At 40.4% G+C, this 15,222-nt stretch overlaps 1 protein-coding gene across 1 annotated transcript; it reads left to right on the top strand.

Annotated features, from left to right (window-relative positions):
- Window positions 1-1,107: 1,107 nt before the first annotated feature.
- On the top strand, window positions 1,108-8,371 carry ube2na (ubiquitin-conjugating enzyme E2Na). The gene is made up of 4 exons (XM_031759344.2): window positions 1,108-1,247; window positions 5,980-6,226; window positions 6,410-6,550; window positions 7,110-8,371. Exons 1-4 carry the CDS (start codon window positions 1,218-1,220, stop codon window positions 7,154-7,156), a joined length of 465 nt encoding a protein of 154 aa, XP_031615204.1. The 5' UTR covers window positions 1,108-1,217; the 3' UTR covers window positions 7,157-8,371.
- The last annotated feature ends 6,851 nt before the right edge of the window (window positions 8,372-15,222 follow it).

Below are 15,222 nucleotides of genomic sequence, written 5' to 3'. Positions count from 1 at the left end.
GTTGTTAATCAGAAATAGCCCTGCACGTGCATAGTAGATGAGTTGGATTTATATATATATATATATATATATATATATATGTATATATATATACTTATATATATATATATATATATATATATATATATATATATATATATAACTATATTAACAGCTTTAATCTCTACTCTTATGAAATGAAGTTGATGCTATACTATTGCACTGTATGTTAGGTGTACAAAGTAGAAAACATATGCATACAAGCGCAGTGATATTGGGTTAAATGTTGCACCAACCAGACACTTCGGTAGCCATCAATAAGCTTCTGCCATAACCCTGGATGAATATCTGAACACTCTTCTTGGCAGAATTGGTAGAGTTCATTTAAATTGGTTGGTTTTCTGGAATGGACAGCTTTTAAATGCAGCCCACAAATTTTTAAGTAGGGTTAAGTTTGGGGCTTTGGGTTGGCCATGAAAGAAGTTTAATGTTAGTTGGCGTTATACATTCCAAAACCGCTTTTGATGTGCATTTCAGATCACTGTCAAGAATCACTGAAGAATTTGAAGGTAATCCCCCTTTTTTATTATTCCATCTACTTTGTGCAATGTACCAGTACCAATGACAGCAGAACAGCCTTAGGAAATGGTGCTACCACCACCATGCTAGATAGTTAGTACAGTTACCTTCAGCTTAAAGGTCTCACCTTGTGTCACTGTGGCCAAATAGCTAATTGTTTGTTTTGTCTGAACATAAAACTTTTTTCTGGAAGCCATTTGGCCTGTCCATGTGAGCAGCTGCAAATTTTAGTCAAGCTCAATTTTGGATGCGTAAATATATATCACTATATATATCATTCCTGTCACATAAATCTCATAAATCTGTTTTTCCCTAGTTGAAAAAAAAATTAAACTTGCCTGTAACTGTTCACTGCTTTTTTTTCATGTTATCCTATGAAAAATGAAACGTACAAGCCAGCCCATGTTACCCATATTTATCGATTTCCATTAGGGCTTACCCTAAGAAGACGTTACCTTTACTTGGATTAATGTTTTTTAACCATTAAAGAAACATGTTTGCATCCCGAGTGTGTTAGACAAGCAGCTGCTCTGTTAGTCACGTTCACGTCCCTCCATTCACTATCATCGTGACGCAGAGAACCCGGAAGACGTGTTTGCTGTCAATGCCAACGACAGAAAGAAGGCACTGAGAGCTAAAAAGCCCGCATTTAAGACAAGATGGCAGGACTGCCCCGCAGGATCATTAAGGTAAAAAGAAAAAAAAATCACGCCTCAAACAACAGCATGCCTTTTGTAATAACGGCAAAAACACCGCAATCACAACCACAAACTCCTAAACGCTCTGGTGGTGCGCCCGGCGAGCACTTTTGTGTGCTAACATTAGCATCTCGCTGGCTAACGGGTAGTTTGTTAAAGTAACTTCCGCTTCGTTTCGGCACCCAGATACGTCGAGACACGGTGGGTTAAAAATACACCACCGTGCTGTAACGATGGCGGATAAAAGTGCTTACCTTTTCTAAATATACTTGTCTAAATATACTTTTCTGGTGTTCTCAAGTTGCTTGTAGTGCTGACAGAAAGGCTGGCTAGCTAAAATGCTAACACCGGCTAGTTGTTTAGCATTGCTTGTATTTTATTAAAGCCCGACACTGCAAGCCTCGTGCCTTTACTGTATACTGCAATAACTTAAAATCACACACCCGTTTTATTTATTTTTTTCGTTATTTTTTTTTATTTTTGGCAACCATTTGGAGTTAAAGGTTATTAATGTAATCAAAACGTGTTTAAAAACTGCACAAAAAATTGGATGAATGAAATCGCTCCCACTGTAGGTTACTTCAACAAGGCCGATGACTTTCTGTTAATGATAACATTATGACTTGCTAATTTACTTAACGAGCTTAATGATTTGTAAAACTGTTGTCAGGTTGACATATTTAAGGCCTTTAGAGTTTCCTTTTCTGTACGCCAGCCCAAATCAAAAATTCACACTTGCGTTACACTCAACCTGACGATTTTTTTTGGGGGGGGGGGGTGTACATGTTTTTAGAGCGACTGTGACTGCTTGTTGTATTTGTTATGTTACATTTAGGGTCACAGTTCATTGATTGAAATACATTTTCACTCGTTTGCCTTCTTAGCAGGGTAATATGTTATTTTCCCATTTTTTTGTGTTTTCCTGAGTGTGCATTTTCTCAACCAAGCTTTCAAAATGTAGTTGATTCCTCACTTTTGTTTCCTTCTAGATCTGTAGTTGCAGACACAAGCTTTTTCTTAGCACACACATCAATAAAAAGGGGACCTTTTGTGGTTGACTATCCACGTTCGTTACCTTATTATACAGAAATGTGTGCAAAAATAATTGAGTGAATGTTAAAACAAATACAGTACAATTGTTTTGGTGGGTTCCAGCCTTCATCTATGCAGGAAAAACCTTTGTTTAAAATCACGTGTAGTGTCCAGGTGTGTGAGGAAGCAGGCCACAGCCCAGACTTGGTGGGAAAAGGTGGAAGGGCTGGGAACAGTACTTGATGGGAAGAGCCCTGAGAGCGTGTGACTGGGACAGGGAGCCCCTCTACTGTCTGTGTTTTCACTGCATGGTTTTGTCTGTGGGTTATCTGAAACATTTCAGGAATCTCACTCCCAGTTGCATGGAGGAAATGAGCGTCAAAACAAGTGTGGTGGTTGTTCGCACATTTATTCAATTATATTTTGAATACTGTAAAGTTAGTTTTATTGGAGTCAGTTCTGCAGTTCAAACAGCAAAAGAAGAGACTATCATTTTTAAAACCGAGAAAATAATGAAACAGTTTTGTTCAACTTGTACAAGAGTAAATACTTGAGTCCTGTGAAAACCAAGTTCATCCTTACTGCTTCATTGGGAATCAAGAAGGAAGATGGTACCCAGGTGCTCCTAATCAATTGCACATGATTAATTGATTGCCAGGTTTTGCCACTTTGGAGCATTTAGGCACAAGCTCCCAGGAGTGGGCGTCCCAGCAAATTTCCCTCAAACTGGGATTGTGCAATGCTCAAAGAAACTGCAAAAATACCCAAGAGCTAAATCTCTGACTCTACAGGCCGCTGTTGGGATTTTAAAGTTCTTTACAACACAATCAGAAAAAGATTGAACTAGTATGTGTCGTTTGAAAGTGTTTCTAGGAGAAAGTCTCCACCTAAAAAGAACATGGCAGTGCCACTTAGGTTTGCAAAGTTGCATGTAAGCCAAACCCTTAAAGTTATATCATGAATAACTCAAGGAAATATGTATTTATTATATCACGATAAGGAAATTGAGCTGTATTTTTGTGTTGAGATTGCTAACCAACTGCTTAAAAACCTGCCTTTGTATCATGCAATCAGATCGCAAATTTGCATTTGCTCTTCCTGTCATATTGAGTGCTTCAGCAGTGTTTGGTTGTGTCATTTAAGTAGGGGTCACACATCAGCAGCTGCTGGTATCTTCTCTTTTGTAGCCTGTTTACACCTTCTGTAGGAACAGTTTTCTTGGACATTTTGCAGAGTACTTTGTTACAAGCTGTTAAATTTTTTTACACAAGAGTTGTGAGATACTGACACATGTCTCTCACTGGCAGTCATGTCTGTGCCTGTCGTCTTCCCCGTTATGCACTCAGGAATGCAAATGCGTAATGTCTCTATATCATTAATATTGTGATTTGACACTTTTATATCATGTAAACATTTAAACAGATATTATCTGAAACCACAAGACTTGTGGGGGGGGTCCTTTGGACAGAGGAGACCGAAGTGAAACAACATATCAGCACAAACACCTCATGCCAAATGTCAAGCACAGTGGTGGCGGGGTGATGATTTTGCCTTGTTTTGAAGCCACGGGACTTGGGTACCTTGCAGTCTTTGAGTGGACCATGCACTCCTCTGTATATCAATGTATTCTATAGTCAAATATGAGGCCATCTGTCCAAAAATAAAGCTTGGTGAAAATTAGGTCATGCAACAGGGCAATGATCACAGCAGCAAATCTACAGCAGAATGTTTGAGAAAAAAATAAAGTCAAAGTCCTGACCTTAGCCTGACTGAATTGCTGTGCTGGGATCTTAAGAGAGCTGTGGATAAGTGTGAAGTCTGGAAACCCCAATGAACTGAAGCAATGTGTTAAAGAAGAGTGGGCCAGAATTCCTCCAAAATAATGTGAGAGACTGATGAATGAAGTCATACAGAAAAGAACTTTAAATTACTTCAAGTAATAGCTTAAGGGCGTTCCACAAACTATTGAATAATGGGGGTGTGCTTAGTTTTTCACGGGCCTGCAGAGAGTGCTGTTTAATAGCCTGAATGTAATTTTCTTGCCAGAGGTATTGCTAGTGTGTCACTTGTACCTCCTCATGTATACCACAAACCATACCAAATACCTGCTCCTCTGTCACTGTAAAGGTATGTGTTTTAGTGGATTACCTGACTTTGACCTTCAGCTGGGAGTAGACTTGCTGCGGTGTCTGATACACTCATAGCAGGGTTGCCAATAAAAGACCCTCACAGAAGAGTTTTTAGATTCCCACCACTGAAATGAGTGTGAAGTCCACCAAGAGACTTCTGCCTACAACCACCATTGTTAGGATAATGACACACAGCTTTTTGTGGCCTGATTTGGAGCCGGTTATGTTCAGAGTTTTGATTTCAAATCTAAGCACCATGTTTTCACTGGTGCTCTTATTGACAGCATGTGTGATATTCATTATCAACTGGAGGAATAGGTTTTATGCATGTGTCTTTGCCAACCAAGGAAAACCCATTGTAAACTGTGCCTTTCATTGTCACAAGAATTTGTTTTCACTTGGTGAAGCAGAAAATGCGTGAATGCTTTGATACTTATTCCTAACCTGTGGCCAAGTTTGTTTTACACTGCTGTGAATAGAACACAGATTAGAAATTTGGGCAGGACTTGATTGGTCAGTTTTATATGGAAGAAAAATGAAATGATGTGCCAGACAACATCTTTTATGCAGGTATGCGTAGACTAAAGCGGAAAGTCTGAGCTAACACAGAAAGTTGAACACCACTGCTGTGATAGTCATTATCTCTGATGGAGGTTTAGGCTCTCTGATGTTTAAGGACCCTGATTGTGATCACCATGAAACGCTTTAACCCAAGTGCATAAAACACGCAGCGCTCATTATTTCACGGTTTCTCACACGTCTTGTTTTTTTGTTAAGATCTTTGGAAAGATTTCATGCTTTTTGGAACTTTTTTTTTTTTTTTTTTTTTTTTTGACATCCTTTGCCTTCGATCTTCTTTTTGGATGTGTGTAGAGACTGCAGGGCTGCGTATGGTGCAACTCTGCACCCACAGTGGATAACAGGAGAGGACAGGGGGATTTATTTCCCACTGCCCTACTATGCTTGCAACAATGAAACACATATTCTGATTTATGATCTCTGAATATCAGCAAAACTTTTTTTAAATTACTATTCTTTTGCTAATTAGATACATTTATTGGTGTAGCTCTATGAGATATCGGAAATGCCGTTAATGACCCAGAATCAATATATCAGCTGATATGAAAAGATAAATTATTAGTGTCACTTATTCTTAAGAATATTGAAATATATATTACTATTATCGACTTTCAGTGATGTATTTTATAAACTACTTTGCACCTGTATATGAAGACTGCACATTTCCTTTATTCAGCTACAAATGCTGCAGACTGTAGAAGCATAATAAATGGACCTCCAGTCACTCTACTGGCCAGACCATGTGAGGAATGTGTAACGTCTTATTTTCTGTTATATTTAGGTTTTAAAAAAATTTCCTGTTGGCACAAACCTGGAACCATATTATCTGAAACCAATCATACCTGTGATTGCCCGGTATTATCTGATGTCTCTAATACAACATTCAAAAGCAGTTCCCCAAAACGACCTGATTTATGGACTTGGTATTCTAATTTATCTAATTCTTTCTCCTTCCTTTGTTTCTGCTTTCTTTATTTTTCCAGGAAACTCAGCGCTTGCTTGCAGAGCCTGTCCCAGGCATCAAGGCGGAGCCAGACGAAGCCAATGCCCGCTACTTTCATGTGGTCATCGCTGGACCTCAGGACTCACCTTTCGAAGGAGGCACATTTAGACTTGAACTCTTTTTACCAGAGGAATATCCCATGGCAGCTCCTAAAGTACGTTTCATGACCAAAATTTATCATCCGAACGTTGACAAGTTGGGAAGAATATGTCTTGACATTTTGAAAGGTAAGACAGTATTCTATCTTAAAAATCTATGAGAATATTAGTCGTGTCTTTCACCATCATATATTCTTTGTCTGTTATTAAAAGTCTCTTCCTAAACAGGATCATTGGTCACTTTTCATGTTTTTTGCCTGTATGCATTTTTATTTGACTAGACTTGTCTTTATTTTTATTTTTTTTAAATAGATAAATGGTCACCAGCTCTGCAGATTCGTACAGTGCTGCTCTCAATCCAGGCTTTACTAAGTGCACCCAACCCTGACGATCCTCTAGCAAATGATGTTGCAGAGAAGTGGAAGACCAGTGAAGCTGAAGCCATAGAAACCGGTGAGAGCCGTGATCTGGTGTGGTGTAAAGACGAGATTTACCACATTTTTCATGATGTTGTTAGCCAGTATGATGCTCCTACATTGTTATGATAATCTTGGTCCACGATCAACATTGCAACTAACCAGTCATGAAGAAGTTAACAAATGCTTTTAAAAACTATCACTAGCAAACCACCATGACTAACCAAATTTAGGTAACAGGAATCCTAATTTGATAATAAAGTTGTTATAGTCTTGAAATTATTAAAGAAAACACTTGTAATGCTTACATTTGTTATAGGAGAGATTTTTTTTAAAAACTGTGACCTTTTTTTTCTTTCCCCCTGCCCACATTGCAATGTTATGACATTACAACAATGTGATTGGTCAGTTGCGATGTTGATCCTTTACTAAAATTATGACATGATGATGATAATGCAGGAGCATTACCCATAGTTGTGCCACTTCATCTCTGTATATAAACAAGTCACTTATATCACACACTATTAATATGGAATATTTTCTTGTAAGTTATGGTTTCCTTTAACATTGATTTATTCTTTTATTTTACTTTACAGCCAAGACATGGACCAGGCTTTATGCTGGAAACAAAAATGAAGTGTAAAGCAGCCTCTTGGAGACAGAAGTGGAAGCAAATTGTATGAACACAACTCATGTGCTGCCAAGACCACCTCCTGCTTTATTTGCATTTAAAGGACACCATCTTTTAGTGTATATACATATCAGATTTTCTTATATATGTATACACACTAAAAGTACACACACACACAAAATATATATATACTGCTGACATTTGGTGATTTAAATGCACACTAGAATAAGAGCTGTCTTTGTCCTGACTCACTACTATTCAAATGCATGGGCAGAGGTTTTAGATCTACTCATCTGACTTTCTTTGTCCACTGAGGGGAAAAGGTGTCTTGCATCCCACTTTTTTTTCCGGGGGGGGGGCAATTTTGGAGCAGGGGAATAAGCTGAGTTAGAGACTGGCTTAGATGTGGATAACATGATATGCTTTTTATGTTTCTTTTAACTTTGTTTTATCGTGTTGCTGTTCATTAAAAGCAGCTAACTCTACTAGCCCACTGTTTTTGTAGGCGCTCGCCTGGAGAAGGTTTAGTCCTGTGTAGGTTTGCCCAGTAGGACGCATAAACAATCATTGCTGTGCTGCTTCTTCGAGTCACATCTGGATTTGTTAAATATAAACTGAGATGACTGAGAACCAAACTGAGCCTGCCACTGTCACATTAACTTTTCCAGCCACTCTCAGTGTGGACTTGGATGTACAGTATGCTTTTGTGGATGGCATGAGAGTGTGTGTGGTGGGTTCAGTGGACATTGTGGACCTTCCTTTAGTTTTAGCACATACAGTATGTGTTGTTACCATATCTCGTCTTTTACATGTGAATCTTTTCTTGCTATTAGCATACTAACTACTCTTGCTTTTCGCCCCTTACGTCATCAGTTTCATTCTGTAAAACTCTGTGGTTTACCTGCTGTCACTGGCATTTATTTCACAAAGCAGTGTGGTTACATTTGAACAGTCAGTTGATGAAAGCAGGAACTGGGGTGTTGTGATTGGTGTGTGAGAAGAGATGCTGCATTGTGGAGGAGATCACACTCCAAAAGTACAGTGAAGGCTTTGACTCTTGACTGTTGTGATTGGGCTTTGGCTGTAAAGTCTGTATTCATTTCACTTTGTGTAAATTCATTCTTTGTTAATCTGAAGGTGAAATGTTTTCCTGCTCTCAGAATGCTATGAAACAGTCCAACTACGAACTTTTATGTTCTGTAAATAAATTCTGTTGATTAATAAATACCTGACTGTGATTCTTTATAGGACATGTGGTACATTGTGTACAAGTTGGTTTGTAATTTGTACACAGAGTTACACACAGTTCACTTTTGAAGGGGGATGGGGGTGGACTCTAACCCTATATATCTATCATAGGGCAAAAAGCCATTACAGGGCAAACAGGGAGAGACAGATTATAGACCCGACTTCCTCTTTACATTTTAGGAAAATCGGAAAACAATGCAGTGATTTATAGAAATGTGCAAACACAAATGGAGGCAGGCAAACCAGCAATGTGCTGACTAACACAAAGACATTAACTGCTTTATATATCTGCAAAATGCACCCTTTCATTATCTTTCGCGGGATGTTGCTGCTGCTTAGGTCAACAAAAACAATCCAGGGTGTTTTTGTACTTTTCGTCTTTCAATCTGTAATAAAAGGACTGAAATCATAATAACACTTTGGGATGGTAAGTATTTATACAAGGAAAAAAGGAACTGGAGTCCAAGTGAAATGAAAAACTGCAGACTTAAGAGGGTGTTTTATCAGCTTGGTAGTAGATATTTGTCACTAGAATGGCATTCTACAGGGAGTGCAGAATTATTAGGCAAATGAGTATTTTGTCCACATCATCCTCTTCATGCATGTTGTCTTACTCCAAGCTGTATAGGCTCGAAAGCCTACTACCAATTAAGCATATTAGGTGATGTGCATCTCTGTAATGAGAAGGGGTGTGGTCTAATGACATCAACACCCTATATCAGGTGTGCATAATTATTAGGCAACTTCCTTTCCTTTGGCAAAATGGGTCAAAAGAAGGACTTGACAGGCTCAGAAAAGTCAAAAAAAATAGTCAACAGGGTCGCAAGAAGCGTGTGGAAAAACCAAGGCGCAAAATAACTGCCCATGAACTGAGAAAAGTCAAGTGTGCAGCTGCCAAGATGCCACTTGCCACCAGTTTGGCCATATTTCAGAGCTGCAACATCACTGGAGTGCCCAAAAGCACAAGGTGTGCAATACTCAGAGACATGGCCGAGGTAAGAAAGGCTGAAAGACTCCACCACCACTGAACAAGACACACAAGCTGAAACGTCAAGACTGGGCCAAGAAATATCTCAAGACTGATTTTTCTAAGGTTTTATGGACTGATGAAATGAGAGTGAGTCTTGATGGGCCAGATGGATGGGCCCGTGGCTGGATTGGTAAAGGGCAGAGAGCTCCAGTCCGACTCAGACGCCAGCAAGGTGGAGGTGGAGTACTGGTTTGGGCTGGTATCATCAAAGATGAGCTTGTGGGGCCTTTTCGGGTTGAGGATGGAGTCAAGCTCAACTCCCAGTCCTACTGCCAGTTTCTGGAAGACACCTTCAAGCAGTGGTACAGGAAGAAGTCTGCATCCTTCAAGAAAAACATGATTTTCATGCAGGCATGCAGCACAATGCTCCATCACACGCGTCCAAGTACTCCACAGCGTGGCTGGCAAGAAAGGGTATAAAAGAAGAAAAACTAATGACATGGCCTCCTTGTTCACCTGATCTGAACCCCATTGAGAACCTGTGGTCCATCATCAAATGTGAGATTTACAAGGAGGGAAAACAGTACACCTCTCTGAACAGTGTCTGGGAGGCTGTGGTTGCTGCTGCACGCAATGTTGATGGTGAACAGATCAAAACACTGACAGAATCCATGGATGGCAGGCTTTTGAGTGTCCTTGCAAAGAAAGGTGGCTATATTGGTCGCTGATTTGTTTTTGTTTTGTTTTTGAATGTCAAAAATGTATATTTGTGAATGTGGAGATGTTATATTGGTTTCACTGGTAAAAATAAATAATTGAAATGGGTATATATTTGTTTTTGTTAAGTTGCCTAATAATTATGCACAGTAATAGTCACCTGCACACACAGATATCCCCCTAAAATAGCTAAAACTAAAACAAACTAAAACTACTTCCAAAACATTCAGCTTTGATATTAATGAGTTTTTTGGGTTCATTGAGAACATGGTTGTTGTTCAATAATAAGATTATTCCTCAAAAATACAACTTGCCTAATAATTCTGCACTCCCTGTATTTACCAGATATTACTAGAATATAATATTGGAACTGCTTTTAATGCATGATGGCAATCTTTTTTTTCAGTACTCTACAGTACTGTGCAAACATCTTGGGCCTTCTCTCATTTCTTTATAGTTTGCTAGGAAAGTGGCAAATTTATTGAAAAATGCAAACGTACATGTAAATACAGTTCATAAGGCACCACTTTTATTCTTCAACACAGCCTGAACTCTCTTAGGAACCTTTCTTGTATTTTCTTTAACTAGTCTTCAGGAATAGTTCTCCAGGCTTCTTGAAGGACATGCAGAGCTTTTCTTTGGATGTTGGCTGTTTTTTGTTCTCTTATCTGTTAAGATGATCCCACACTACTTCAGTAATGTTGAAGTCCGGGAAGCCAAACCATGACTGAAGATGTTCCATGTAGGTTTTTCTGTTAGGTATGCTTTTAATGTATTGGCAGTATGTTTTGGATCATTGTCGTGGCAAAAAATGAAGCTGCTGCCAATCATGACAGATCTTTCCAGATGGTATTGCATGGATAAAAATCTGCATTCACGATTCCATCATTTTGACAAGATCCCAAACACCAATAGACTGAAATGGAGCCCCAAACCATGACAGATCCTCTGTCGTGTCCAAAAAGTTGATTCTGTTCATCTGGACGTAGCGTTTTGTGGGAGAAACGTTTCATCACTCATCCAAGTGACTTCTTCAGTCTCAGCTGACTGCAGGTTTCCCCAATCTTATAAACAGTACATTTGCATAATGACTGAAACCAGCCTACTGAAGGAACAATGGGCTGGGAGGTCAGTTCCTTAATCTTAATTATGCAAATTCTCATGACCATTGATCAACAACCACTGACCAAAACCCACTGATCAATGGCCATGAGTACCATTCACAGAGAGTTGGGGAATGGCTGCAATCACAGCATTGTAAGATGGCGAAAGATGTACCCTTAGGCCCCCTCCTCGATTCAGAGATGGTCTTTCCCTTTTCACGTAAATGGCCTCCTTGACTCCGCGCTCAAACCAGCGTTCCTCCCTGTCCAGGATGTGTACATCCTCATCCTTGAAAGAGTGTCCACTGGCCTGTAGGTGTAAATAGACTGCAGAGTCCTGGCCTGATGAGGTAGCTCTTCTGTGTTGTGCCATCCGCTTCGCCAGAGGTTGTTTGGTTTCCCCGATGTATAAATCCTGGCAATCCTCCTGGCACTTAACAGCGTACACTATGTTACTCTGTTTGTGTCGGGGGACCCGATCCTTGGGGTGGACCAGTTTTTGGCGCAGCTTGTTTTGGGGTTTAAAAGCCACAGAGACCCGGTGTTTAGAAAAAATGCGTCTCAACTGCTCCGATACTCCTGACGCATATGGGATCACTACAGGTTTTTGCCTGGGCAGCGGTTTTCCTTCTCTCCTTGATCGGCTGGAGCTTTCTTTAGGTGCCTTTCCAGCTTTGACAAAAGTCCAGCTGGGATAACCACATTTACTCAGGGCCTTCTTGATGTGCCGTTCTTCTGCCTCCCTGGCCGCTGTGTCAGTGGGGATGGTGTTCGCTCTGTATTGTAGCGTCCTGATGACACCCAGTTTGTGCTCCAGTGGATGATGAGAGTCAAACCTTAGATACTGATCCGTATGCGTAGGTTTATGGTACACGTCAGCTTTTAGATGTCCCCCATTACTGATTGAAATCTCACAGTCTAAGAAGGCTAACCTGCCACTTTTCATATCCTCCCTGGTGAATTTGATGTGTCGGTCCACCGAGTTAATGTGATCCGTGAAATGTAGTACGTCCTGAGATTTGATTTTCACCCAGGTGTCATCCACATATCTGAACCAATGGCTTGGTGGTGTTCCAGGGTAGGATAGCAAAGCCCTCTTTTCCACTTCTTCCATGTACAAATTGGGCACGATGGGTGAAACTGGGGAGCCCATGGCACACCCATGTTTCTGCCTGTAGAACTGGCCCTTGTATATGAAGTAGGTGGAATGAAGACACAGTTCCAAAAGCAAACACACTTGGTCGATGCTGAGAGTGGTCCTGCTGCTGAGGTTGGTGTCATCCTGTAATTCTATTGCTGAGGTTGGTGTCATCCTGTAATCTCTTACGGACTACCTCCAACGCTTCCGTGACTGGGATGCAAGTGAAGAGAGATGTAACGTCGTACGAGACCATGGTTTCATCTGCCTCCATAATGATATCTCTCACCTTCTCAACAAAATCCAGGGTGTTCTGGATATGGTGTTCAGAGCTGCCCACCAGCAGGTTGAGGATCGAAGCCAGAAACTTGGAGATGTTATAGGTGACCGAGTTGATCATGCAGACAATCGGTCTTAAAGGTGCACCCTGTTTATGTATTTTTGGTAAACCATACAGGTTTGGTGTAGATTCCCCTGGGTACAGCCTGTGGTATGAGGTCCGGTCAATAGCCTTGTCTTGTTCTAACTGCTTCAGACAGTCTATCACCCTCTTCCTGTAGCCACTTCCTGGGTCTTGTTTCAGGGGCTCATAAGTATTTTCATCACTGAGTAGTGACAAAATTTTCTCATGATAGTCTTTCTGGTTTAGCAATACTGTGCACCTACCCTTGTCTGCCGGAAGGATGATAATGTTGTCATCACTAAGTGATGTGAGTGCCTTCCTCTCCTCCATGGTGATGTTGGATCCTGGGGGCTTTGCATTGCTGAGACAGGCCGAAACTTTTGTCCGCAGTTGCTCTGCTTCCACTTCTGCAATATTGTTGTTACGAATTGCTGTTTCTGTGGCTGTGATCAGCTCCACTAGCGGAATTTGTCTCAGTGTGACAGCAAAATTCAGCCCTTTAGCAAGGATGTTTTTCTCTGTTTGGGTAAGCTGTCTGTCAGACAAATTCTTCACCCGCTTGTCTCTTCTGGTCACTGAGGACACTCTCTGTATTTTGCGGTGGTTTCCGACGTACAACAAGTAAGTCAAACTTCCTTTGTTGCCTGGTCTTAGACTTCTTGTGCTGTGCTAGACGAGCCTTCTCAGTAAAGTTAAACACCTTTTTAAGAGTATTCTCATCTAAAAGCGTTGTCAGTCTCTGTCGGATCCGCTCCTCTTGAGATTTTAGCATGTTGATGGTAAAATTTGTTTGCTTCTCCCGTTCATTAAGCAACTGATGCTGTGCCTTCTGGAGGATTTTTGTTGCCCGGAAGCCTTTAACTGAAGAGCTCATTTGCAGACTTTTAGGAGCAATCCGGTTTTGTCGGCATCTGAGGCTGAATCTCAGGTGGTTCCTGTAGTCCACCATCTTACGTGCTGTTTGTTCGTACTGACATACAAGCTTTAGGCCGTCCTTGCAAAAGTGGGTTAAAGTGTCTCGATGCATTCTCAATCATCCAGGAAAGTAAATCTCCAAAAAGTTGATTCTGTTCATCTGGACGTAGCGTTTTGTGGGAGAAACGTTTCGTCACTCATCCAAGTCACTTCTTCAGCTGGTTTCAGTCATTATGCAAATGTACTGTTTATAAGATTGGGGAAACCTGCAGTCAGCTGAGACTGAAGAAGTCACTTGGATGAGTGACGAAACATTTCTCCCACAAAACGCTACGTCCAGATGAACAGAATCAACTTTTTGGAGATGTACTTTCCTGGATGATTGAGAATGCATCAAGACATTCTCTGTTGTGTTTTGCAGAAAGCTTAAAGCACTGTTGTACCTCTCTCATCACCACCTCTGAACACACTGAATACGGTTTGAACCAAAGATTTCACATTAGGAGTCATCCCTCCGTCAAACCTGTTGCCACTGATTTACGGTCCTGTGCTATTTGGCATGCCTCAACCTTTTCTCCCTCTTTCTCTTCCTTAAGAAAGACTTGTTGACAGCCACCTTTCCACTGAGACCATTTCAGTCTACTTCAGTTCACTGCAAGATTATCTTAATATTAACATTTATTTGCTAGTTTAGTCCACACAAAATCAAATTCATGACGTTCTCATAGCTGTGACTGGCATTATTGAGAATTACAGTCAGGGTTAAAAGCAGTAAGAAAATCATGGTGCCTAAAATCTTCAGTGATCGTGCCACTTGCCACATGAATCTGGCTTGGATCTCTGTCTTCCGAGTAGTTTCCTCTGACCTGGAAAACTTCTGGCACACTGTACTCCTGATATTTTAATACCTGTGTTTGCAAAACATGGTTCAGTTCTTAACTTTTCAAAAACCTTTTTAATCCTAGTATGAGTCAGTACAACTTTGGATATATGTTAGGCTCAATCATAATAATCAAGACTATTTGTTTAGCTTAAGCGTTTTCAAACAGGAGCGGCTGCCGTTCATCATTGGTTCTGATTTGGACAGTCACTAATAATACAGACACACCAACCCTTTTTTTTTTAAACACATTGTTTCCACAGGTGAATACAGGTAAATAAGGACTGCCTACTACCACTAGAGGGCACCCCGAGCTTAGAAAGTTTTACGCACGCCTACATTTTTTTTTAGTTTTGTTCGTTTATTCCTGAAGCCACATGGCTCAAAGGTGAAATTTGACTATCTCAAGAATCAAGACGTAACAGATAAGCGTTTTACTCACGTGCTCGTGCAATAAATAAATAAATAAATCAATCAGAATTACTAAAATCATCTGTGTGCCATTTCGCCTTTAAAAAATAACTTACCTTTTCTGTGTTATTTGTGACATGAAATGTTTGGATCCTTCTGTTTTCTGCATTAAAAATTAATCAGTGCACTTATTATCATGGGTATTAACACGCTCTTCAAGTCAATCCTGGCTGGATTTGGAGATTTTTAACAGCAACTCCATCTTGCAGCTCAGTCACCTTTTCTCTTCCATA

Source organism: Oreochromis aureus, linkage group 7 (genome assembly GCF_013358895.1).
Source record: "Oreochromis aureus strain Israel breed Guangdong linkage group 7, ZZ_aureus, whole genome shotgun sequence".
NCBI classification, from domain to species: domain Eukaryota; kingdom Metazoa; phylum Chordata; class Actinopteri; order Cichliformes; family Cichlidae; genus Oreochromis; species Oreochromis aureus.
This window is presented reverse-complemented; position numbering and strand designations above follow the sequence as displayed.

Excerpts from the sequence above, each read along its gene's own strand:
- ube2na (XM_031759344.2), top strand. The coding sequence starts at position 1,218 with ATGGCAGGACTGCCCCGCAGGATCATTAAG. Across the intron at positions 6,227-6,409 it reads ATGTCTTGACATTTTGAAAG|ATAAATGGTCACCAGCTCTG; the intron begins GTAAGACAGTAT and ends TTTTTTAAATAG. Across the intron at positions 6,551-7,109 it reads AGCTGAAGCCATAGAAACCG|CCAAGACATGGACCAGGCTT; the intron begins GTGAGAGCCGTG and ends TTTACTTTACAG.